Below are 25,352 nucleotides of genomic sequence, written 5' to 3' on the forward strand. Positions count from 1 at the left end.
ATCTCTCTGTATGTTCAAATGTTTCTCTCTAGATTTCGCCTGGATTTCTAAAAACAGTCATCGGCTTGGAGCCTTCGCATGATGGACTTTGTACCACAGCCCACCCATTCAAAACCGAACACGGTGAATGTTCCTCTCCTAGATGGCATGCTTTACGAGGTGATCCAACCAGGCGATATTGAGAAAAGTGTCGCAGAAGCAGGGAGGGAGGCTCACACTTTTTCGTCTCCGACCAAAATTGCCTTTCATATCCAGCACCGGTTTTTCTTCGGAGTCTTAGCCAAATATTTGAACGCAGATCTTGATATCGAGAAGTTCTCCAAGAACATTAAAGGCCATGTTGGCCGGTTCGTCTGCCTCCGTATGGTCGCTGATAGCCTTTTTGATGAAAATGAACGGCACCGCCTCTACTTCGATGAAGATAGTGACGAGGGGAAAACTTTTCCCAACCTCTTAGGGGAGACAAGGTCAGAGGTCCTGAGACTTGAAAGTCTTCCAGGTGGAAACTTCAGCCCCGTTCCCGAAGTCGCCTTGTCTGCGCTGATTCTATGCGATGCTTTGATTGCTCTTATAATGGACGAACAGGAAAAAATTCGTTTTCCCAGAAATACCGGAAGGGAATTGATTTACAACAATCCTGTGCAGAGCCCGTATCGCCATGTGAAGTGGCCATACCCCGCCTCGTCGGAAAACATGAACAACAAGTCAGACATAAGGGCTGGGGTACAGGGCTCACTACTACTCATCATCGACCGTTTTATAAAAAACGGATGGTGTCCTTCGATTATCCGGGTCACTGCGAGAAGTGCTGGTTATTTGACCCTTTACTACATGTGCCAGATTAAGCGCTCTCGTTCTCCTCAGCTTGACCATACGAACTGCAAGGGTATGATCTGTACGGCAGCTAAATTGTTTGCAATTCCATATGAACCCCCACAAGCTGTTACGCAATCCCCCAATCCGACAAAAGTCGCACCGCTGCAAGATAGAGTTGACTTTGAACCAAAACACGCTCTCAAGGGTTGCAGTTGCTCCAAAATGATGATTCCAGTCCAAGATGTGGTGAATATCCTTAAGGATGATAAAATTCCACTGCTCAAATTTGAGAAAAACCATCAAGGTGGTTGTTCACGGTTGAGAATCGTTCCCGCAAAAGTGGATAGCAGATATGTTGCGGTCTCTCACGTCTGGTCGGACGGCTTAGGAAACAGTCAAGACAATGGCATCTGGCAATGCCAGTTAGATTCCATTGTTGAAAGCCTTTGCCAACTTCCCAATCATCGTGGGGAGACTATGTCACATTTGGCTTTGAACAGACGGGAAACTCTGTTGCCAGGGAGTATACCAGGAGTTTACTCGAGGAACACGCCTTATGATTTATTCTGGCTGGATATCTTGTGTATTCCCAACGTATCCGTCCTGCGCGGTCATGTTTCTGACCCTCAAGAGCTTCGGACTTCTGCAATCTGCCAAATATCGGCTGTATTCGCAGGTGCGATGCAAGTCATGATATTGGACAAAGAAATCCAGAATCTGAGGCTTGATACATATAGGATGCCAGAGATTCTAGCTTTATTTCAAGGTAGCAACTGGGCAACTAGAGCTTGGACATACAAAGAGGGCCAGGGCTCACTATGCTATGTGAAAGTCAAGAATGGATTTTTCAATCCTCGAGATATACTCCTTGAATCGAGAGATTGGAGCCATTTTACCCGTCGGAATGGACGTACTCTGGAGCAAATCACATCTGCCTCTGTAATCGATCCCTATTCAGAAACGTCATTTTCGAGTATGATTGAGCGATGGCTCTCTCATGACTTACAGCGTTTGATTCATCAAACCTGGTTTTTTCCTCTAGACTGGGATGATGCGCCAAAATATTCTGCCTTTTCTTCAATCCAGAAGACCACATCTCGACTTTCTAATACGAAAGATTCCCATCCTCGGAGTCTCTTCGCAAGCTCAAAGCCTTTCATATCGGTCTGGAATGAGTTACTTCGGAGATCATGCACAAGACATGATGACCTGATGTACATATTCGCAATGTCCCTGCAGATGTCACCAGATGATGTCCTGAAGATTGATTCTGATGAGAGATTCAAGGCCATTATTTGGGGATTTTCCGATGTTCCCTTGTCACTACTTTTCACTCCTTGCAAAAGGCTTCTATTAGCCGATGACGATACCATCAAAAGACATATTTTCAAGGGCGATCCCATTCCGTTGAAAGACTGTGAAGGAGGACCAGATAAATGGCTCCAAAGGGCTGCGGAAGATTTTGCTTTTGGTCCTACCTATCCTTTGAAACAGCAATATCTTGGCAAATTCACATCTCGGGAGAAAGATCAAATAACCTTCCAGTTTCCACAGAAACCAAACAATCCCCTTTTGATACTGATTCCGCCAGTAAAGGAAAATACGCCCTGGTTGAGATTGGTTCACAAAGGACAAACATGGATTATCCACTTTCACTCTGTTTCACCTGCTGCGATGAGTGGAAATGCCATTTTAATCATTGATACTCGTACGCTCGCGTGGGAAAATGACGGATCGAGATGGGGAGAGACGCACTTCGATGGCAAATGGGTTGCAGGATGTTGCCTCGAGCTCAAGTCAGTCTACAATGAAGAGCCCAACTATTGGCGTCGGTTCCATAGGGACCAGCGGTCAGGCGAGCTGCATGCGACACACTTTTCTTCTATTTCGGTTTTGCAACCCGGAAAGGCCAATGATGAGAAGATCAGACAATTTTCCTCCCGGTATCTAGTGCCCTCAATGTCTACCGTAGATATTAACAGCCACGGGGATTTGGATTGGCCAATTAGTATCACTTTACATTGCAGTAGGTTACCATCGCCAGATATGCGCTGAGTTCTTAAAGTTAACATCTCCTTAGCACCCCCAACTTCCCGTGTTGAGTATATCAATCGAAAGCATTTGCTGACGAAAGAAGAGTTATTGGGTTTCCGAGACGCATTTACGGTCATTCCGTCCTTTTTTCATCTCTTACTATGCCTGGCTAGACTAGGATTGTTTCAGGGACTGATCAGCCAGGATGTTTCCGATATTTCGCGAGTCGCAGCAGGGATCCTGGCACCCACTGACATTTTGACCAACCTTATCCTGATCGGAATATGGTTTGGAGCCTTCCCCCTTGGTGACTGGGGTCTTCGGCTATCTGCAAAAATATTCATCCAGCAAGAGCAGAATGCCCAAAGCACCAAACCCAAATACATGCACGAGTCAAGCGGATTCTTGTCGGTTTTCCTTGGGTTTGTTTGCAGTTGCTTTGTTCTTCCGATCTGTGAAATGTTATTTGTTATTGGTTGGAAGGCAGGCTACGGGGGCTGGGGAACAATAGATGGGGCTTTTGTTGGGGTTGCGATTTCTCAAATTCTCTTGTTTCCCTTGACTCTGTGGGCTTACTTGCGATGGCCGTATATGACACGGAAAATCTGGCTTATGAGTTATTCTCAAACACTGGGTGAATTCCTTACCCGTTTGGATAAAGAGTCTGAGCCCATACGTGAGATCTGGCGAGGAGCTTTGAGGGGAGAGAGGATTGCCACTTTGAAACTTTTGTGGAATTTTGACCGGATAAATGAGGATCTGAAGATGCCGTTTAAATAGAGATATCGGGATGTAATAACATGTACAGACTTTCACTGTGTCGTTTCAAAATTGCTCCCTCAGCAATGTTTACGTATACAAATTCAATGACCGATCAAGAGTTGTTATATTCAAATTTCTGTGTTCTGGGAGCTGGATCCATACTTCAGGCTCATAGACATTGGGAATAGTACGCATTCTGCACTTGACAAGTATACGGACTGGCACATGTTGTTGCCCCTGTCCAGCCAATGCCGCCACACTGTGCATAGTGAGATGCGGCCGCAGTGCTGGTAGATCCTGTGCTAGTAGTGGTTGAGGTGGTCGTAGCCTTGGTGGTCGTGGCTGTTGTAGTAGTTGTCGATTTAGAAGATGTCGATGTGGAGGATGTGGTCGTGGAAGCGGTTGTAGAGCTGCCTGAACTGCCTGAACTGGAGGGGAAGTAGGCAGACAAGATATCAATATAGTAAGTATATCCAGTTCCGGAGGGCGGCTCCATGGAAAAGATATAGTCACCCCACCAAGGCCCTGCAGCCCACCAGGATGCTCCGAGCCAGACATCACTGTTGTCTTGCAAGTAGGTCAACATTCCAGTCACGGCGCTCTCACAGACTGAGTTAGCACCACCGGCAAACTCGCCCAAGAAACCAAGTTTCCCGTTGCTTTGTAGCCATTCTGTCGCTGATTCAACACGGTTCTGACCGATAGTCGTGTTGACGCATACGTCTGAAGTGCCGGACCCATCCGAGTCGAGATACTGGTGCATCTCGTAGACGATCTTGTTATTGGGGTCCGTCAAACTAACCAGATTGGTATTGACTGAAGTCCATGTCCAGGCGCCACTCCACGAGTTTCCTTCCACGAAAATGTATTGCGAGGTGGCACCAGCAGCTCGGATGGCGTTAATGGCTGCCTGGTTAAGGTCCAGTACCAGTGTTTGGTCCTCCGTATTGAACTCGTTGTCTGCAGGGGTCAGTGAATAGAGAAACGAGGGCTGTAAAATGATGAGACTTACTCGTGTCGAAGATGACCTTGCTATTCGATGCAAACTGAGTTGACACGGTGGTCCAAAATGCAGCAAAGTCACTCGTGGAGGTGATTATATCGCCATAGCTAGTTCACCAGTCAGTATGTCCGCCAGTTGGAAAATAGAAAAAAAGGCATTGACTGACTATCGTCCATAGTTGTGTGGATCAACAATAGCGTACGCGCCGGTGGACGTGATGAACTCGACCGTCTGGAAACCTATCAGCAAGGGTGATAGTATGTATATTTGAGACGAGGACAACGTACACTCTGCAGACCTTCGAAATAGGTCTCATTTAAAGCCGAGGTCAAGGTACCGGGAACCAATCTCTCCATCAAGAACGGCACTCGAAAGATATTCATACCCGCGTTACGTAGCGTTTGAATAGTCGAAGTATCCGGCCAAATGTAGTCGGTTCCCAGTGCACCTGGAATATCTCCACTGCCAAACTCTCCTCCGGACTCGCTTGCGCCAAACCCTACAAGAAACGGTCAATGTAGGCTCAATTTAGGCTCGGTGCTGGTGGGCTTCCACATACAAACGAAGGACGAGGCCCGCTTGGAGTGGCCTTGGGGCCCTGCGAGCGCCAAAGCAGCGCTGGCTGCGAGTAGCAGAGCGTATCTCATGATGATGGATCTTGGATCTGGATGCCTGTAGCTTGTGGTTTTTGATTCTCTTGAAAGGGGTCGTCTCGTAGCAATTTATATCACCGAAGGAATAAGCCCAAGCGTTGGGACTTTCAAATATGCCCTCTTCCTCCGCGGCGACGCAGCCGTGTCGGCTTTTTTCAACTAGAGAAAGAGAACTGTTTCAGCTGGAGCAGCACTGCAAAATGTGACATTTGAATTGGGTTTCTCGGACCGTCCACCGAGTGTGACCAAATAACTGTGAAGGGACCATCACAAAACCCGCTGGCATGGGATAGAACGGGCCCTGCATATTGACAATAGCTAAATCGGACACGGCACTTGGGACATGGCAGAATGGTCCCGTGAGAGGCTAGACACCCGAGATTAGCTGGGGGGAACATCGGTATTAAGGGGTTGGTAGCGCGAGAGAAAACAAGTTCAAACACAAAGAATGGACGTCATGGAGGAATTCCCTGACCGAAACAGGTAACTTGGTAGCTGTAATAGGAAGTCCAACGGGGAACCCTCTCTTGACACCCACACTTTCCTTTGCAGCCTTGGATAATTTGCGGGGTGTTCATGCCACTCCGCACCCCTTCCTGGGTAAAAGCAGGTCAAAGCCAGAGTGACCAGCACATCCATGGGGCAGAACTAATCAGACTGACGGAACTTTCTCAAGTCTACCCATAGACCATAACGCATCCTTGAAAGTAAGAATCTTTTCTGGTCATCAATTTCACAACGACTGAGGTGTGGTTCTACTACTGGTAGTTGCTAACATTCGAGATTCGACCTGACGAACTCATCATTCTGCAACCCCGCAAAGTTAGGTCCACCCTTGGAATTAAAGTTATGCCGATATGGAGTGCTGGCAGTTTTTGGAGATGAAACACGGTAGAAAGGTTCTGCAGTGGCTTTTTTAGTCGGAGCGCCCTCCGCACTACCTGCATCTTGCAGAAATGTGACGAACATGGGACATAGACCAATTGTCGTATCCTGATTGGTCAGCCTAGAACAATATAACCAACTAACTTAACTGCCCAGTGAGTGAACCAAACCAGAATGTCAAAACTACAGAGAATAGACAGAAAGGAACTTGGAATGAAACATGGAAAGAACAAACCAGAGGAATGAAATCTTTGCCTTCTTGCACCCTCAAAGGCAATTTTACTCTGGTGTTTATCAAGTGCCATCTCGGTGTTTCATATTGATAAAATTTAAAATTATATACTAGTACTATTTAGCCTGGACTGCCTGAAGAGGTTGGAGAATATTAGAGAATTAATAGGCGCGCGCGAACCCTTTCTAGGGGGAATGCTGTAGTTAGAGTTGAAGAATTAGCTAATAATGAACCTAACAATGTCCTGAAATGAATACGTCACAGAGGGTTACTAGTACTAAAGAAAATACTAACAAAATTCAAAAATCTGGGGTCAAAAGGAACAATTCAGCTGTTCTTTCATTCACCGGCATCCGTGTGGTCGAGTGGCAAAGCCCTCCCACATGTGCACAATTCCCCCCAAGAGGTTAGCCGTCTGGACCTTGGGGGAAGGTGTCGGTTACACAGGGAAACATCCCCCAGAGCAGATCTCCCCCCGCGGCGTGCACCCGCCAGAGGGGGGGGTCCCTCTGGGCTTGATGTTTGCCATTTTTATATAATTGACCATGTTGAATTTGAATTTCCGCTTTATTTGAGCTCAATCCGACAATCCATCGTGGGGTAAAATAAGAAAATGGTGGAGTATTGATTTCTCGACTGATGCATATGACGCTTTCAGAACGTACCTCGGTAGTTACCAATACAACCCGGGTTCGAATTCAGCTTTCGTCGGATTTTCTTTTTTTTTAAAGATGATCTTGTGTGTTCTTTGAGGAAGAGTAAGTTTATTGGATCGTTTGGATTGTATACCTGTGTTAACAAATATATGTGGGGCCCTTGAATGAATACATTCAATAATTTTTACACCCATCCCGAGGTCGATACTACACACATACTCTCCAAATACTAACTCTACTACTCAAGTGCTACTACATAAAGTTCCAACTCCCGCATTCTATTTTGGGAGAGATGTGAATCGTGATCATGCTGTGACCATGAACCTTGGTATTCAAGTGGAGCCGCCCCGCCTCCCGTCCCGAACCCTGTTAATGCATATGTCTTCGGCCTCGAGTCAGCCTTGGAGCCTAACTGCCTTTAATGGCATGAAGTTTTACAAAATTCCACACTATCTACCCAATATAGGCCTAGTATACAGGTATGTACCCACTCTCCTGATTTTACAATGATCTTTTGTTCTTCTAGGCTTGTTCTTACAAATCCCCTGCTTCCAGATATCTGATGGATTTTCCAAGCTCAGGATTATGGACCTTATGATCGACCCTATAACCCTTCTGACCGTCCATACCCTTGACTACATAACCCCGCTCCCTCGACCAGCTCTGTGACCACATGTGCACCTCAGCGTACTCAAGGACAAGCTTCTGTTAAATGATCATCCCACTTCGCAATGCCTTCTGGTGCGGCAGATTCCTGACAAGCTTTGCTTTGGCGCTCAATGAGAATCCGGACGTTCCAAAAGGGATGTGATCAACAATTATACACTGCGAGCATGAGGCCTTGTATAAGATTATGCTATAACAATATCTTGGGAAGATCAATTGTGAATTTGAACAATGAAGGGTGGCTTATCGATGATCTTCGTCAAATGGGGTTAAGCCGTCTCAGCCGTGATTTATGGCTTGGAGGAGCTGGACGGTCGGACTGGCGCGTGTGTAGCAAGAAGGCAGACGGCTTGTTTTTCTCTAGAGGGTTTCCGGCCGCCGGGCGGAGCACCTGTACCATGGCCCTCTCTTGTATTAGAGGTCAGCCTGTCGGAATCCATTAACCAGCTACTGGCGGACATACCGATAAGCCTTTTCAATTATAAAGGATTTAGTAAGGATACGCGCAGCATTAATATACAATCATATACATATGAATCTTGGTTTCAATAAAGGATTTACTAAGGATATGCGCGAATTTATGTATTTGAGATGTACATCCTATGTACCGATAAACTCATCAATATTTCAACTATCAACAACTTACTAAGGATATGCGCAGCATTAATATACACTAATATACATACAAACCATGGTTAAAATTAAGGATTTACTAAGGATATGCGCGAATTTATGTATTCAGGATGTATATCTTATGTACTGATAAACCAGTCAATATTCAAATTAACTATCAAGAATTTACTAAGGATACGCGCAGCATTAATATACATTCAAATACTTACAAACCATGGTTCTAATTAAGGATTTACTAAGGATATGCGCAAATTTATGTATTTAGGATGTATATCTTATGTACTGATAAACCAGTCAATATTCAAATCAACTATCAAGAATTTACTAAGGATACGCGCAGCATTAATATACATTCAAATACATATGAATCTTGGTTTTAATCAATGATTTACTAAGGATATGCGCGATTTTATGTATTTAAGATGTATATCTTATGTACCGATAAACCAATCAATACATGTATTTCAACTATCAAGAATTTACTAAGGATACGCGCAGCATTAATATACATTTGTGTACCTACAGACCATGAGTTTAATTAAGGATTTACTAAGGATATGCGCGAATTTATGTATTTGAGATATACGTCCTATGTACCGATAAACCAGTCAATTTTTGACTATCAAGAATTTTCTAAGGATACGCGCGGCATTAATATACATTCATGTACCTACAGCCCTTGGTTTTAATAAAGGATTTACTAAGGACATGCGCGATTTTATAATTTCTCTGATGTATATCTTATGTACTGATAAAGCATTCAATATTTTCCGCTATAAAGGACTTAGTTTTGTCAGTGCTAAGGATATACGTAGCATTAATATGAATTTATACACGTATGACCCTTGGATTCTTGAACATTGGGGTTTTAAGCGATTAAAGACATATGCCGCGGTTGTAAGCGCTTCCGGCCACAGTTTGTCTAGAGCCCCCGAATCGATGATCTTTGTTTAAATAACAGAAGAAGCGAAGCAAATAAGCAGTGGAATGACTATGGTCTGTATTCTTGAGTGTGGTGAGTAAGAGAAGAACTAGAGAGACGAGCCTGCTATCTAAAAGGAAGCACGCCAGGCGGTGAACACACGCAGAACCGGAGACATCCGGTAGAAACAGCATAGTAGTCATGTGATTCCAACAGTAATGATGTACGGCGGCCGATACCCGCCACCCTACTGCCATAACCCAATTTCAACTTTCCGACCGGCAGAAAGTAAATTATGAGTAATTCCAAATTCATATTTGTTTTTGAACTCCATTACATACGGAATTCTTAAACTCCATTATACGTTGAATCCCTGTACTTCCTTCTATTTTGAATCCTTGAACTCTATAATCAATCCATTCTCAAGTCCCTTCTCAAGTCCCTTCTCAAGCCTATTCTCAAGTCTATTCTCAAGTCTATTCTAAGAGTGACCGTATTTAGACCAAATCCCTTAAGATTTCCTGCATATGATAAGTACAATACGCGCGGGAAACAGGACGGTGAAATTGGAAATTGAAATTGGGTTATGGCAGTAGGGTGGCGGTTATCGGCCCCCGTAAATGATGTCTTTGAAAGAACCGTCATGCTGTACAAGAGCAATCTTGCATTTACCGTAACCAAGACCGCGCCCCCGCTGCTGACTGCTAGCCGAGGAATCCCATTCAAAGGATCTACTAAAGCTACGCGTAGCATCAATATACATTTATATAGTACATACGCCCGCTGGTGGTACAGTAACTCGAATCACTAAACCGGAGTCGTGGTCCTCATCGCCGCGTATATCAACTCCCATGATGCCGATATCGAAATTTGGACGCCGTTCGTCAACGGAAGAGTTGGTATGACCACCACGCGCCAGGAAACTCACATCCTGGATTATACGAGGTCGGTCTGAGTTAGGAATGGAGAGGTACCTGGCGATGCACTGGAAGTAGATTTCTGGATTCTGATGGGGCGGCCGCTGCAGAGCCCGAAAGAAACAGATTTACAGCTTACTTCCTGTTGGATTCGGTTCATCTGTCGGTACTAGTAGTCTGTTATTTGATGATCATTTCCTCCGTGTCCTTTGTGTCCTTTGTGTGCTTGTGGGTTCTCTTTTTGACTCATGCTTCTTGTCAAACTATGTTTTGTTTCTGTCCTCACTTGCATGTGTGGCTCCGATATTCTTTATACGGGCTTACCCTACAATGTCTTCCTTCTTTGCATATTTGAGTTCAGTTCTTCTAGACTACCCTCCATTTGGTGTTTTTGGGTGGTTTTATTATTGATTCCGGATAAGAAAATGTTATATTTATCATTCATTAGTTCAAAATGTTGTATAAGTTTACCTTGCTACCAATCAATACTTCCGATTTACCAGTAGCCTAGAAGTCAAGTACTAGACGTTGTATTAGAGGTAGAAATTGGGGCCATTTATTTCCATTTGGTACTGGACACTTGGAGACAGTTATCGAGACTAATACGTCAGACGCTTTGGTTTACTTGGCGGATATCCATATCCGGTTGTTTCGCCTCATACCGTTTATGGACTAGTTTGTCGATCAATAACCTTTTTGATCTATTATGGGGCTATAGATATGGGGGCGAAAATGTGGGGGAGAGGGGGGCACCGAGATGGAAAGGAGACCTCATGTTTTTGATTATTTATGCCCTCCGAATCAATCTCGCTTTGTTACATGCACATGCAACGCACAGTGTCGGCTACTGCGAACTTTCGGTTAACGAATACCAAGAAAGAATTGAACATATAAAAATCCAATTCCTCCGGCTAAACTCCGGAGATCTAAATTCTGGACACGATGGGCCGAAATCCGCTACTCAACCCACTTCATTATGCAACTCCCGAACTCCGAGTAGGACCACCTGTTACATACGCTGGCGCTCAGCGCGCCCTTAAAAGCTATGATTATGGTTTCGATACTCCTATGCTGCACTTTTTTTGCTCTGGGCCTGTCGCTAATTGAATTCCTATATAGTGATCGTGGGCGCAGGCGCAGCGGGCTGCGTTCTCGCCAGCAAACTATCCGAAGATGAAAACACTTCTGTGCTTCTTCTTGAGGCAGGTGGTGACAATGCAAATGTTCTCGCAACGAAGATCCCTCTGATCTACTCTGAGCTGTTTCACAGTGAGCATGACTGGAATTACTACACGGTGGAACAGGCCAATCTAGCATCCCGCCGTCTTTATTGGCCCCGCGGACGCATACTTGGAGGATCGACATCAATGAATACAATGATGTACCACCACGCTGCCCCATCCGACTATGACGAATGGGCATCCGCTCATGGGTGTCAAGGGTGGGCATATGATGACCTTGCTCCGTACTTTCGCCGCATGGAGAAATTCACTCCTAACCCTGCACGCCCTGCGATTGACGTTGAGAAACGTGGCTCGGACGGCGTGTGGAATACTGGATATACGTGGCTGTCCGAGATTGGCGAGAAAGGCTTTATTCCTGCTTGCGAGGCTGTGGGCATTCCCGCTAATCCCGATATCAATACCAAAGACGGCACGTTGGGTGTTACTCGTATCCAAACCTCCATTGACCAAAAGGGGCAGCGCGCGTCTTTGGCAACTGCGTTCCTTACGCCAGAGGTGCTGAATCGGCCGAACCTTTATGTCGCTTGTCACGCTCATGTCACCAAGGTTCTTTTCGACTGCCTGACGTCCGAAACCCCTACTGCAATTGGTGTTCAGTTGCAAGCAAACCGTGATGGCAAGCCTTTCAATGTCCATGCACGGCGAGAAGTCATTCTCTCCAGTGGAGCTATAAACACTCCACAGACACTGTTGCTGAGCGGCATTGGTCCTGCCGATGAGCTGGCTGGGCTTGGAATCCCGGTGGTTCAAGATAGTCAGGCAGTGGGCAAAAACCTGAAAGACCACTTTTGCCCTACACCCATCATTTGCAAAGCCAAACCTGCATACACTTTGGATTATCTGCGCAACCCAATCAAGGCCCTGCCGGCTCTTCTCCAATGGAAATTGTTTGGAACAGGACCGCTAACTAGCAATGTTGGAGAAGTCGTGGCTTTTATTCGGACCGAGGATTTCAGTTTTCCCGGTTCATCGGGTGGTCCTCCAGCCGATCTCACGTCAGGCCCTAACGCCCCGGATATCGAACTGATTGCCGCCCCGTTATCCTTCGTCCACCATGGCGAGGATATACCGCTTGATGCCGAAGGAGTTCTCACCATGGGCCCTATTCACCTTCGCCCATCTAGCAGCGGAACCATTTCTCTCAAGAGTAGAGATGCGTTTGAGCCACGTAAGTAAACTCTATGGAAGCCCATTTTCAAAGCCTTAGAGCTAATATCTAAATCCCTACAGCAATCATCGACCCGAAGTACCTGTCAGACGCATCTAACAACGATGTCAAAGCCCTCGTGGCAGGCTTGCGAGTTACTCTACGCCTAACTCGAACTGCGGCTCTCCAGGAGTACCTTGAACCAGTGCCGTCAAATGATGACCATACTTCTGCCTGGTGGCCGTACTCGAGCAGCGATATTGAGAACATTTCGGACGAGGATCTTATCCGCTGGTTGAAGGAGAAAGCATTCACGCTCTACCACCCGGTGGGCTCAGCACGTATGGGCCCTGAACCAGCAACCAGTGTCGTTGATTTGCAGTGCAAAGTGCATGGAGTCAAGGGTCTTAGAGTCATGGATGCGAGTGTGTTCCCGGAACAAATCAGTGGGCATCCAATGGCACCTATTGGTGCTATGGCATTTAAGCTTAGTGAGATGATTAAAGAGGAAAAGGCTGCGGAGACTTAGTTCTCCGCGCATCTCTAGTGGACTTTTATTAAATTGAATACGCCTGGGCATTTGGCTTTGTACGTGGAGAAGTTTTCAACGGAATTTGGAGAAACAGATAAAGGGCTGGGCGAGAGGGAAAGGGATTACTGCTGTCCAATAGAGATATTCAACCGTCAACGCATGTGATTGAGTTACAACGCATGAATCAAGCACCCTTTTAAACCTTCCGAGATGAGAGATTTTATCATTCCGTAGGGTTGAAAGTGCATGCCCAGGTGGTAGCTGAGCCGGGATGTGAGCTTCCGGTTGAATGTTTGATGCGGCTGAGAGGATGTGCATCTGCACTGCAGCTATCCTTGTAATCCACCAATGGGGCACCATGCTCTTCCTGGCCAAGACATCGGTCCAGAAATTGAAGACTTGGATAAAGCACACCCCAAATTAACCTCCTCAGAAAAGTAACACTCGAAAAGCAAATCAAGAAAATAATCAGACCAATATTAATCAAAATTGTTAACACAATCCAGGCCTGTACGAAAGAGCCAGTTGAAAGTATCAATCAGACCTCCATGGTTACACAGGCTTCACCGCATCTGTGTAGCCTCTTTTTTTCAAGGGCTAATACATAGACCAACCGGCAGTCTCCTGGCTTTTGGTCGCCACACCCCAATACTCTTCAATTTTCAAGATTGTGATTCGTCCGGCAAATCAGCCTCGAAGTTACTGCAAGGGGGTGCCAGTGATCGACATAGATCGCCCCGTGGATGTTATCCGAGTGGAATTAGAATCATGGCGGGGTATTTAGCGCCCGTGCCCCGGAAGGCTGAGTGCGTGCCTAGAATTATTATATGTACAGACTCCGGAGTATCATCTCAGGACCCGACCCCACTCCTCAGAGATCTTACAATGTAACAATACTACTGGTACTGTAGTACACCGTAGGACAGATCTAGGGGCAGATCTCCGTCCTACGAATGGATCTCCCAAATTCCAACAGCCCACACCTGAGGGCTAAGATTGCGTAAAAATTAGATACATTACTCGTGTAGAGGGTAGGCTGAAAACTACTTTGTACATCGAACAAAGTCATGGAATCTCTTGTGGCCTCAGGCATGACTACCACCTGAACTCTCAGGCCACACAAGCGCCGATCACTGTTGTTTGCGCTAGCCCAATTGGGCCTAGTGGCTAGATAGCTAATCTAGTAAGATGTATTAACGTTAATTTATACACCGCTAATCGACCACCGTCTTCTTTACAATTTTTTTTTATGATACATCTCCTGAATTTCTCTCTTTTAAATCCAAAGAGAAAATTCATTCTCTTCTCACCATCTCCACGTACCTCACCGCACCTCTCAAATTCATCAATCACCATCAACTAAGCCAGGAATTGGCACCTCCCGACTTCAACCCACCATATTTCATTCCTATTTCCCTAGACCCTGAGTCAGCTCTTCAATTAAACCATCACCTACGAACCCTCAATTGAATCCAATCCAACTCAATTCCAACCCATCAATCACCCTCACAAAAATCAAAACCAAAACCAAAACCAACCCCCAAAATGACCACCGACAAACCCAACATCCTCCTCCTCTCCCTCGCCTACCGCTCCTACCTCGACGAAACCTACACCACCCTCCTAAACCACCTCCTCGCCGTCTCAACCGTCAAGCGCGCAAAGACCGCCCCAGCCGCCCTCCGCGTCCTCCAAAACACCACCTTCAAAGCAATCCTCATAACAGACGAAGGCCTCACGCAGCCCTCCCCCGCGAACCGCGAAGTCCTCGCCAAAATAAAAGCCTACATAAAGGCAGGCGGCCTGGCCATAATCGGCCTGCACTTCCCCAACTTCACAAACAGGGACCAATTCGATCACTTCTTCAAGGGCATGGGCGTCCCCTGGCAGCGCGGCGATTACACCCGCACAACGTTCCAATTTGTGCCCGAGGCCACGGTGCCGGCTAGCCTGAGGCTGGAGGCGCTGCCGGGCCCGTATAGTATGAAGGCGCTGCATGTGCGTGGTGCGAGGTGCCAGGAGAAGATGTTTGTGCCGGTTGAGGGGGCGGTGACGCAGAGTTTGGTTTTTGGGGCTGAGGGGGTGGATGAGATGCAGGCGGGGGTTGTGGGGGCGAGGATTGGGATGGGGGATTTGGTTTATTGTGGGGATGTTAATGGGGAGGAGGGGAGTGATGCGGTTATGTTGGCGCTTTGTGGGTTTTAGGGTGGGTGGATTGGGTGCGGTCTTTTGTTTAAAAGTTGTGTTTGAGGCTATCGTTTTTGTTGATGGATTTGATGCTTAAAAGTAGTTTTAGAAATTTTGAGGCAACTTAACTTGTTACTACCACTTAGCTCTTGTGCTTTTCTTGGCTTTCTTCTACGTGCTGACTTGCTAGGGCTTCGATGTTGTGTATGTTTTTTTTATACTATATGCCGAAATTCCCTTCTTTGGAAAGGAAAAAGTAACATTTTATAGAATGCAAAAGGAATATCCTTATATTTCCCGGAACTATAAAGATGACTTTCTGTGAATTAAAATCATACAAATCCCCACCCACCAAACTCATCCGCAAACTGCACAGCCGCCTTCAAATAGAAATCCTCCCCATCCTCCCAAGTACCAGCCATCTGCTCCAAAGCCCGAACAGCCTTAACATAATGCACATCAACCGAATACTCCCCCTTAACAGCCTTCCCAGCCACCCACTCCCAACCCCGGCCCTCAAGCTCATAATTCTCAACCCGCTCCATCCGAATCTCCAGCCGATGCTGCCCAATAAAAGTAGTAAGAGCCATAAGCCACCACTGCCTCAACAGCGGAATCTGGAGCCTAGCCGGAATCAACGGCAACAAGACACGGACCGCATGGCTGGTAGTCAGCACATGCACAAGGAAGAAATCGTACTTCTGCTGAGCTCCGTGCGTGGCGCTGAACAGCGCGGCGGCAAGTTCCTGGCTCTCGCGGAACTGCGCGAGCGGATCCTCGATCTTCCACGCGTTCCAGTGCTCCAGGACGGCCGCCTCGTGCGTGTTGAGCAGGTTGTGGTGGTCCGGTGTACTGGGCAGGTCGTCGAATCTGGTGTCTGAGCGGACTTTGTCGAGGATTTCGAAGAGAGAGGTTGTTTGGTATGAGGGGCTGGTTTGTGAGTAGATGGGCTCGTCGAGATATTTGTGCGTGCTGTTGTAGCAGACGGATGCGAGGCCCAGCGCTTCGATTGCTACTTCGCGGCTGTTTGTCTCGTATGCGTAGGCGAGGTGGATGAGAGGGTGGCCCACTGTGCCTGGTTAGTATGCTGGTATTGTGGGATTGGTTTGGGTGGCGTGCACGTACGATCTGCCAGGATTGAGCTGAATATGGGCTCGTCGCCGGAGAATAGGTATTCTTCCACGACTTCTTTCCAATCGTAGTTGAGCCGGACTAGTTCGTCTTCGTAGTAGTCCACGAATGCTTTTTCATATCTGGTTCATTGTGTTAGCTTTGTCTTTGGGTGGGGAGGGATGGTCTGGATTCATTCTTTATGTATGGAACTTACTCTCGACGGCCCAGGTGACTCCTCCAGTCTTCGTCAGTCACCTCTGCTGGCGAGTCTTGCCACGCTTCTAACAGCTTGGACTCTGATTCATAGATGCGGGAGAGGTCATCCGCGTCAGCGCCCTGCAGGAACGCCCCACCGAGAAGCTATTAAATAGGTTAGTTCAGGTACTAGCACTCTGGGGCTCTATTAAACAACAGGTCACATACGTGGGGAGCGTGGTTATGGAATTTTCGGTGGTTGTATAGGATTGCATAGTTGGCGTGGTTCAATTTCAGCAAGTACTTCAATGCCCTTGCCGGCTTCTCTGGCGCTTCGATATCATGCGTCTTTACAGGCGGTAAGTTGATTACCTTCTTTTCCTTCGGAAAGGGAAGAAATGACCTTAAGGAGGGCAACGAGACTGACAACATGTTGGTATGTACTAGTAGGTTCACGTTGTCGTCCGGTCAGTGGTGCTCTGATCTTTGGTGGGGAAATGTTTGTCCAATGGCGGGGATGTGCAATGTAGTCAGTATGTCGAGGTGATCGTCGCACCCATGCAAAACAATGATATCTGGGAAAATATGGCCCCAATATATCAATTGAACTAAGATGTTGTTTGTTTAAAACTGTCGGTCGCATCGGCTCACCGTCTCAACGTGGATCCGCCGTGGAATGTTGGGAAGGTCAGGCATCCAGGCATCAAAATCATGACGTAATTGAATGCTTTGTATCACGTGCCATCTATGCCTAGTATTCCTGGTTCCACAGGTTTAGAAGGGAAACTGTTAAGAATAATACATTGCTAATACATTCTAAGGAAAACGGATCATATCGATGCTTATTATATAGTCATAGCTGCAGAGAAAATCTTATTTCTTCTGCTCCACCATTGGGACCGGCTGTTGTGGCTGATCACCGACTTGTCCCGAGAGGATCTCCAACTCGATCCGGGGACCAACGTAGTTCTTACGACCGTCGAAGATCCAGGTGATGGCAGAAACGACGAACACAATGGCGAATACGGCGACACAGTAGTCTATATGTTGGTCAGTTATCATGATTGTTTTTTTAAAAAAAAAAAACAATAATGGGTGTAAACTTACTCATGTTACTGCCAGTAGCAGGAAGCTCTGGAGGGAAGAGGAAGAGAACAGTGGTGAGAGAAACGTAGACAAGCGAGATCTAATACTCCGGTTAGTTTCTAGAAGCCTGTCAAAGAAGTCATTGGAAATACTTACTATGTTCAACACCCAGCCGAGGACATTGGGGAGAACAAAGGATCGTTCGGGAAGGGTGTTACGTCCCCGGATGCAGTTGATCGCGATTGGAATGCCATAAGCAAGATCCAACAGAACTACCGAGGCCGAAACAATAGCATTGAAGGCACTGGAGGAGCCGAGGAAGATGCAACCAAAGATAATGACAAGAGCGAGGTTGAGGTAGAGGGTGTTCAGGGGAACCTTCAAGCTGGGGTGAACCTTGGAGAAGAACGGCGATGCGGGCAGACCACCATCACTTTTACGAATTAGCAGGAGCGATTTGAGCAGGTCAGGGGAGGACATACCGTGCGAATGCATAGCACATGCGACTGCTGGTAGTCATGATAGCAGTAGTGGCGAACAACATGCAAACAAGAGGGAAGCTAGAAAATTGTCAGTACTGCACTGGAAACAAAATCTCTGGGAGAGATTTCTTACACCAAAAGACAGATGGCACCGGCCTTGTTGGCAGTCGCATTGTATAGGATAGCCAAAAGCGGACCTGCCGATGAGTCGATAATATCGGTGATGCTGCCAGCCACGAACAGCAGAACGACAAGGAAGATAGTACCAGTCACTGTGCCAATACCGACACATGCGATCATGATCTTGGGTCCTTCCACCGAGGGGTTGGGAATTTCTATGAATCATTAGTCTCGTTCCTTGATGGATCCTCGAGCGATAAAATTTGTCTCGAATTACCTTCGATCATGTGTGCAACACCATCCTATTTCCATGGTTAGTATTTGTACAAGAACGTGTCAGCCAGTGTGTGTACTCACAAATCCTGTAACACCAAGTCCTCCTTGCAGAAGCTGTCGAGTCGTTAGAAACAAAACTCTCAGAATTAAGAACTCGAGTACTAGAGAAACATACGCCAAGGAGCCAGGCAATACCATCGGGCCCTGGATTATAAAGTCAGTAAAGAAGCTCTAAACAGACACCGTGAATAATCCAACATACATCCAGTTGTGTTCAAGAACTCGCGGAAAACAAAGTCTCCGGAGTTGAAATCTGGCGCGGCACAGGCGAGAACCGTGATGCAAATGATACCGAATCCAGAGAGCGACCAGATGACTTGAAAGACCCGTTAGCGCTTCGTAGAAAGATTCGATCGATAATTCTTTCTACTCACAGGCAGCCTTGTTAAAGTAAGGCAAGATGCTATTGCCAAAGGCATTAATGAGGAATGCAGCAACATTATACCCGATATAGATCAGGAACTGGTGCCACCGCTGAGACACATAGTTCTACAGCAACCGTCAGCCGCCGAACAAGAATTTTCTTCTAAAACCAACAGAACCGTTATTATACATACCGAGTGCATCAATGAAATCACGCCAATAACCAGCTGACTGCCCAGCAGACCACCGGTAGCGACCAGCGCGACCCAGCCAGCGCAGTTCACCCAGCCGGTAATCCATGACAAGATGGGCATCCATCTCTGCCAGGAAATGACAGCCACCCAGTGGTATTGACCTCCAGCACTATGATGGCCATTAGCACTGACTGTCCAGTATTTTCATCCAGTGGGTTCGGGGACTAAATCTCACGTAGGGTATGCGGAAAGAAATTCGGCGAGCGAGGCGGACATGCACAGATTGCAAATACCGGCGGTAACCAGACCTGGATGACGCCGTCAGCATGGGGTGTCACATGTTATTGGTATTTTGAAAACCGGGGGGCGTTACCCCAGACCACGCTAGAACTGCCACCCGACGGCAGGCTGAGCGATAAACTGGCAGACAAAGCGGTCCAGGACTAAGTGTTTTGAAAACTGTCAGCACACGATCTGGAGCATTTTTGGATGATGTTATTTGAAATGAAATCGGGGTATAAATATAAACATACATTTAGAATAGCAAATGCCAGACCCAGCATCGACCTGGAGACACACAGTAGATTAGTTTCGCGGTCGGGCCCTTGGATGCACACATCGATTAAGGGCAACGTACAACAGGGAAAATTGACGCTTCAATTCCGACTTGTGGCCCATCTGGGCCAACTGCGCATCATCATCGCCATGAGGATGGACATCATAATCTTTCAGCGGAGGATCATCCATTGTGAGGAATGGAAGGAGCAGGCCAAGGGATGGATGAAAGGGAAAAAAGAAAAGAGAGCAGAGCCAGATCAAAAAACAAAGGAGCGTGTCAGGGATAATAAGAAGAGCGCATGACGACACTCGATGATGACTTTCCGAGTCTGGGATGCCAGCAATAATACTCCACCGTTTAGATCGACGCGGGGGAGGAGTATCGGACTAAACGTAATAGATTTGGAGTAATGGAATCTCTGGAAGGTGATAACTACCCGGACACCTGATTGGCTCGGTGTCCCGACCACGGTGCTTGAAGCCAATCAGAGATCCGCCAGGTGAATTAAGTGTTTGGGCGCGGTCCGTGGGGCTTTTGAGCCTTTTGGCCTTGGTCCAGAGCTTATCCTCCTCTTCTCTTCTTTCATTCGCTTGCTCTGACATCCACGATCCACTACGATGGCAATCTTGGGGTCGACCTTGATTTACTTTGCACGCTATTATATAAATCTGAATGATTGCTAAGTCGAATTCAAGATTATGTGATCATTATCTGTCTGGCTTAAGTGGTCTCTGAGTTTCAACCAAGGATAATTGAAAGCCAGTGTTGAATTGCAGGATTACAAAGTCCATTGCCACTGTGTTCGGCTCTGTTCCTATCTCTATCGCCCAGAAAACGGAGTGGGTGGATTCCTTGTGGGCCCACCTTTACTTATCTTGTTCCTTCACCAAATCCTCCTATGTAAAGATTGTCGCGTTTATGTTTGTCTCACCGGGCACAGTGACCCACCGAGATTGGAGAGGTTTCGGCCAGGGACGTCTCGGGTCATCGGCCAATCTTGCACTAAGTGAAAACTAAGTGAAAACCCCCGGGAACTAAGCCCTTTCAGCCCCAAAGTCAATTTCGTGGGAACCGTGGCAGACCGCGCGTGCGATGCAGGTCCGCGCTGATCCGCCGTTTCTAGAAGCTTTCCTTATCGTTGAAGAAAAGAAAAGAGAAAAAATAAGGAGAAAAATAAGTTTCAGGCAGGTGGGTGGAGGTTTAAACTCGAACGGGCTGATATGAAGACAGGCCCAGAACCCACATCAATAACCTCGGAATATGGATATGAAGGAAAGAACCAAGAAAAATAAAAATCGGGGCCTAATACCTTCATCAAGCACCACACTTTACACTTTACACTTTCTCCATTCTTCACCCTGCATTATGTCCTTTCCCCGACTTGTTTCCCCGAGGTGTGTTTTTTCGGAGGCCCACGGCAACCCCGGCCTTGTTTCCCCGTGAAATGTGGAGAGACGTGTTGGGGTAAGTACATGTTGGCCAACCACCTCGCATTTGGCATCCACTCTGAGCTCCATTTACTCGCATTAGATGGGGAAATGCTACGACCTTGCGAATGTAGCTAGCTCTTGGCCAACCCGCAATCCAATTTGCCGTTACCCCATGACTTCCAAGGTCGATGCTCGGATAGAGTCCTCTCTTTTATAACCCCGAAACTACTATGCTCTTTTTCGGGAATCTCGATGCGATCAATCGTACATACACATCTGCATTAATATTACACACGGGATGCATGGATATTAGTACTATTACTATGTATACTAGGCTGGATTTGCCACTAGTAGTGCCCCGCATTAAAGATATCATCCGCCAAGAACTGGCTTAGAAAAGCGCCAGAATACCAGCCACCATCGCCGCGCTCAAGGCCAACGGTCCACCGAAAATCACATTACCACCATTGGCCACGGTGCCCGAAGCACTGGAGCCAGTCTTCGTTCCAGTGGCTGCCGTCCCTGACGCACTCGTGCTCGTGTTCGTGGAGGTTCCGCTCGCGCCCTCGGACGATGTACTCACGGCCTGCTTGTCAAAGGCAATCAGGTTGGCTGTGAAGACGCTGGCCGCACTGAGCTGTTCCTCCATTCCAATATAGCCGTCATATTCCTTCTTGTACCATTGCACACCACATGTATCATTGGAATGGCCCGTGCAAGACGCCGCGGCTGCAGATGCGGAACCCTGCAGACGTGGCAGGATTTCATCCATGGTGTACGGCGCGACGGCAGATACCAGGGCGAGGTCACGCATGAAAATTCCCTTGAAGAGGATCATGTTGGTGTTACACACCTCGTCCGATTCACATAGAACTTCCTCGACGATATCTCCGCCGTGTGTCGCGGGGAAGAACGTAGTCAGACTGGTGTTCAGGAGACCATCCACGCCGGATTTCCACTTTGAGTCGCCATTGGTCTGGAGTGAATGAGCGTCAGCAATCCTCTCTCGTTAAAGAAGTGGCCCTGGCAATTCCGCAATCTCACCAGGTTATACATGTAAGCTGCACCAGTGATATACGTAGCATAGTCAAGCGTCCACTGTTCATTGCTGACTGTGTCACAACCAGCCCGGATATCAGTCGAATCAGCAACGCTCCAAGTATTGTTATTCAGAAGCGGCGAAGAAGAACTCCAATCCCAGATCTTCCCCGCCCACCCAGAGTACGTCGCGTTACCCGTGTACCGGGCCAGCCGGGCCGCCAGCTCAAAGAGCTGGCCATTGGTAACAGTATCCACCAGATAATACCCGGACTCGTACGTCCAAATATCCATCCGCAGACCCCCCTCACAAGCGCCCGCATCATCCCAACGAGCCACCTGAGAATCGAAGACAGCCGCAGCCTTAGCCGCCCACGAATCCTCGGACGAAGTCTGCGGCAGATCGAACTCCGCCGCCGTCATGGCCGCGAGCGCCCAGGACGATTGATCGCTGTTGCTTATGTACGATGAAAAGTTGCCCGGCATGTAGTCGTTGTTGTCGCCGCTTTGCCAGTTCAGGCCCTGGATCACGGCCGCGTTGTTCGAGTCATCGCCGCTCAGGTACCAGTAGTGGATCATTGTGTCGAAGAGGGCGCTGCCTTCCCACCATTTGGTGGGGAATGCGCCGGGAATCTGGCCGGTGAGGTTGCCGGTGTAGTATGACATGGCGGCGTATGCGGCTGTGCGAGCCGCACTCTTGATGGACTCTATGTAGCTGCATGTTAGAGATATTCAAGCTTGCTTCAGGGTCTGAATAAATTGCGGTTGTGTTTTCGGGGGCTTACGCTCATCGTTGATGTCGAGATCGATGGCAGAGGCTGCGCCGGCTAAAAGAGTGATGGCCGACGCTGTTTTCCACATTTTGCCTATCATGGTGGGTGTGGGTTTGCTGGATTATCAACGACGAAAAGAGCGACAAGAAGGAAATTGAAAAAGGAGGGTTAGGTCGCCCCGCAAATTCGTGGGCGCTCCCGATGTCTTTATACGAGGTCCATTTTTGGAGCTGCGAGCCTCGTTGCAAAAATAAGCATCTTTGGCGGTCGTGGCCTTGTCGGTGGGGTTATGTGACCCCTAATCATTTGTCGGACCCTGAGAATGGCTGAAGGGTCCATTTCCACTGTGGGGGCTGCACGGAATCAGCGCCCATGACTGGTCAGAGGAACAAATTTGATCTGAAGCTATTCCCATTTGGGTATAGGGGCCTTCTCGGTTAGAGCCCCTTTTCACGCTAACTGGCGCTGTATCCTGAAAATCCCGGCGGATCCGGTGTGACTCCCGTGAGCAATGTTGAGCCTCTTCTTAATGCTGCGAGGAAGATGCTGGTAATATCTTGTAATGAATCAAGATTGATGCTTATGGTAGATCTGCCACAATGATATTTCTATCAAAGTGGGGCAATATGGCAGTTCGTGACGCCTTTAGGAAAGATCTACTGCAAAAGAGCCTCATCTACCGCCAACCCAGTGTCCTTGTAAAACAAGTCCGAGTACAAGTGAAATTTATTAAATTCAAGAACTCTCTCGACTAATCATCCCAATCATCGACATTCTTAATTAAAGCCCCAAGACTGTGCTCTTCATGAATATACCCTTGTAAACCCAATGTCCAAGCCCTTAAATTAAAGGGTCTATTGACAGTCCGATTCAAAATAAACCACCTGAAAGCCCAGTCTCCAAACATCCCTACATGCACTCTCCAACACCCTATATGTAAGCAAAACACCCAAGAAACACCACAATGTTCAATCTCGGAATCCCGTTCAACAGCCCTAAGCTCTCAATCCCCCCGATCCTCAATTCCAGACAAACCCCCCACCATGAACCGACTCGCACGCACCATAATCTACATCTACATTTGCACACTCACCACAGCAGCCTCAGCAACTGACACAGAAAACTACTTCACAAGCCCCGCTACCTCCATCGGCGACAGACCAGTCTGGACACTAGGATACGAAGCGATCATCGCCTGGAATACCACGGTGCCCGTCTCCTACGTGACGATTTGGCAGCAGAGCTTAGTGAACGAGGATGCCGGGGGTGGGGCCACTATATACAGTACGTGAATGCTGTAGCCAACGCTAGATTGAAGCAGCCGGAGAAGAACATGGAAAGACATCACTGACATCAATCTACATTGTCTTAAGGCAGAGCCCATGACAGCGACAACGTGAACAACTTCACCTGGACCGTCCAGCTCTACGCATCCAATCTCAGTCTCTCCAGTGTCTTTTTTCTTTGGGCTAATACCCAGGCTGGTGATTTTGTGTCCCCGTTTTTCATTATCGCTGAGCCGTACTCGGCTGTCGCTACGGCTGCCACTACGGCTGCGACTACTGTCGCAACGGCGGGCAGTGGTGGTGCGATTACTCAGAGTACACGGACTGGATTTACGGCGGTGGAGAGAATTGGTATTGGGGCTGGGGTAGGGGTTGGTGTTCCGATACTTTGCGCTCTGGGGGTGTGGATTTGGTTGAGGGTGCGAAAGACAGATCGTGGGGACTCTTTTTTGCCTTCGTTGAGTCAGGTGGATTGGGCGCAACAGCCTCAGTCATTTTTACCCAGCGAGACTGTTGGGTCTGGAGTGCCTAAGCATTATAATGAGCTTCCTAGCCATAGTTGATTATAGTCTAGTATTAGTACATGATGGGACCTCATTGCTAACTACTAATTGTAGTCAACCCAATGGATTTAGTATGGGTTTGGAGTTTTAAAAAAAGTTGTCAAATTTGCATTGGATAGGATAGCTAAGTGGATGTGCACAAAACATGCAAATTTGACCAAATAAGAAGCAAAGAGAGATCGAACATTTGAAGACACGTAAATCATGAAGATCTAATTAAATGGGGAATCACCGGGCAAAAACATTGCATACTATGAGATCGAAACCATGTAAAGATAGAACAACTGACCCCAGGAAATTTCCAAATGAAAAAACGCTTCCGGAAAGAGCGCTTCCGTCACTGGGAGTGAGATTAGCACGCAAAGAGAGAGGCGGAGACGCAGTGCGTATGCGAAAAAGGGGTAAAACAAGGAGATCATATCGTCGTCGAGAGTGAGCGGCATGTGTTGGCTGAAGATGCGAATCTATTTGAAATCGATTCAAGAATGAAGAATCACATTTTCCGTCACTGGGAATTGAAGGGTT

General features: G+C 47.3%; 8 protein-coding genes across 8 annotated transcripts; 4 read left to right on the forward strand and 4 right to left on the reverse strand.

Moving 5' to 3' along the window:
• Positions 1 to 81: 81 nt before the first annotated feature.
• Positions 82 to 2,871, forward strand: N7466_006120 (uncharacterized protein; the record flags this gene model as incomplete). The annotated part of the gene is made up of 1 exon (XM_057165517.1): positions 82 to 2,871. The coding sequence occupies one exon, from the start codon at positions 82 to 84 to the stop codon at positions 2,869 to 2,871; it is 2,790 nt and encodes a 929-aa protein (XP_057021116.1).
• A 910-nt stretch (positions 2,872 to 3,781) lies between these two features.
• egl2 (putative endoglucanase) lies at positions 3,782 to 5,262 on the reverse strand (the record flags this gene model as incomplete). Its single annotated transcript, XM_057165518.1, has 5 exons — positions 3,782 to 4,572; positions 4,625 to 4,722; positions 4,782 to 4,846; positions 4,903 to 5,114; positions 5,175 to 5,262. The coding sequence occupies 5 exons, from the start codon at positions 5,260 to 5,262 to the stop codon at positions 3,782 to 3,784; spliced, it is 1,254 nt and encodes a 417-aa protein (XP_057021117.1).
• A 5,859-nt stretch (positions 5,263 to 11,121) lies between these two features.
• N7466_006122 (GMC family oxidoreductase) lies at positions 11,122 to 13,099 on the forward strand (the record flags this gene model as incomplete). The annotated part of the gene is made up of 3 exons (XM_057165519.1): positions 11,122 to 11,233; positions 11,299 to 12,591; positions 12,654 to 13,099. The coding sequence occupies 3 exons, from the start codon at positions 11,122 to 11,124 to the stop codon at positions 13,097 to 13,099; spliced, it is 1,851 nt and encodes a 616-aa protein (XP_057021118.1).
• Positions 13,100 to 14,647: 1,548 nt separating this feature from the next.
• On the forward strand, positions 14,648 to 15,307 carry N7466_006123 (uncharacterized protein; the record flags this gene model as incomplete). Its single annotated transcript, XM_057165520.1, has 1 exon — positions 14,648 to 15,307. One exon carries the CDS (start codon positions 14,648 to 14,650, stop codon positions 15,305 to 15,307), a length of 660 nt encoding a protein of 219 aa, XP_057021119.1.
• Positions 15,308 to 15,627: 320 nt separating this feature from the next.
• On the reverse strand, positions 15,628 to 17,029 carry N7466_006124 (questin oxidase family protein; the record flags this gene model as incomplete). Its single annotated transcript, XM_057165521.1, has 4 exons — positions 15,628 to 16,358; positions 16,415 to 16,542; positions 16,617 to 16,762; positions 16,826 to 17,029. Coding segments are annotated over 4 exons (1,209 nt in total), but the record flags the coding sequence as incomplete, so codon positions are not given.
• Positions 17,030 to 17,470: 441 nt separating this feature from the next.
• On the reverse strand, positions 17,471 to 19,925 carry N7466_006125 (GABA permease GabA; the record flags this gene model as incomplete). The annotated part of the gene is made up of 15 exons (XM_057165522.1): positions 17,471 to 17,637; positions 17,705 to 17,783; positions 17,840 to 18,116; positions 18,166 to 18,243; positions 18,299 to 18,500; positions 18,563 to 18,587; positions 18,643 to 18,675; positions 18,737 to 18,765; positions 18,824 to 18,937; positions 18,996 to 19,110; positions 19,179 to 19,347; positions 19,414 to 19,486; positions 19,552 to 19,621; positions 19,712 to 19,745; positions 19,816 to 19,925. 15 exons carry the CDS (start codon positions 19,923 to 19,925, stop codon positions 17,471 to 17,473), a joined length of 1,575 nt encoding a protein of 524 aa, XP_057021121.1.
• A 1,633-nt stretch (positions 19,926 to 21,558) lies between these two features.
• N7466_006126 (glycoside hydrolase family 76 protein) lies at positions 21,559 to 23,066 on the reverse strand (the record flags this gene model as incomplete). Its single annotated transcript, XM_057165523.1, has 3 exons — positions 21,559 to 22,143; positions 22,212 to 22,912; positions 22,991 to 23,066. 3 exons carry the CDS (start codon positions 23,064 to 23,066, stop codon positions 21,559 to 21,561), a joined length of 1,362 nt encoding a protein of 453 aa, XP_057021122.1.
• Positions 23,067 to 24,021: 955 nt separating this feature from the next.
• N7466_006127 (uncharacterized protein) lies at positions 24,022 to 24,827 on the forward strand (the record flags this gene model as incomplete). Its single annotated transcript, XM_057165524.1, has 2 exons — positions 24,022 to 24,262; positions 24,352 to 24,827. The coding sequence occupies 2 exons, from the start codon at positions 24,022 to 24,024 to the stop codon at positions 24,825 to 24,827; spliced, it is 717 nt and encodes a 238-aa protein (XP_057021123.1).
• Between the last annotated feature and the right edge of the window lie 525 nt (positions 24,828 to 25,352).

Source organism: Penicillium verhagenii (genome assembly GCF_028828195.1).
Source record: "Penicillium verhagenii strain IBT 33310 chromosome Unknown utg000006l_segment0_segment0, whole genome shotgun sequence".
Classification (NCBI taxonomy): domain Eukaryota; kingdom Fungi; phylum Ascomycota; class Eurotiomycetes; order Eurotiales; family Aspergillaceae; genus Penicillium; species Penicillium verhagenii.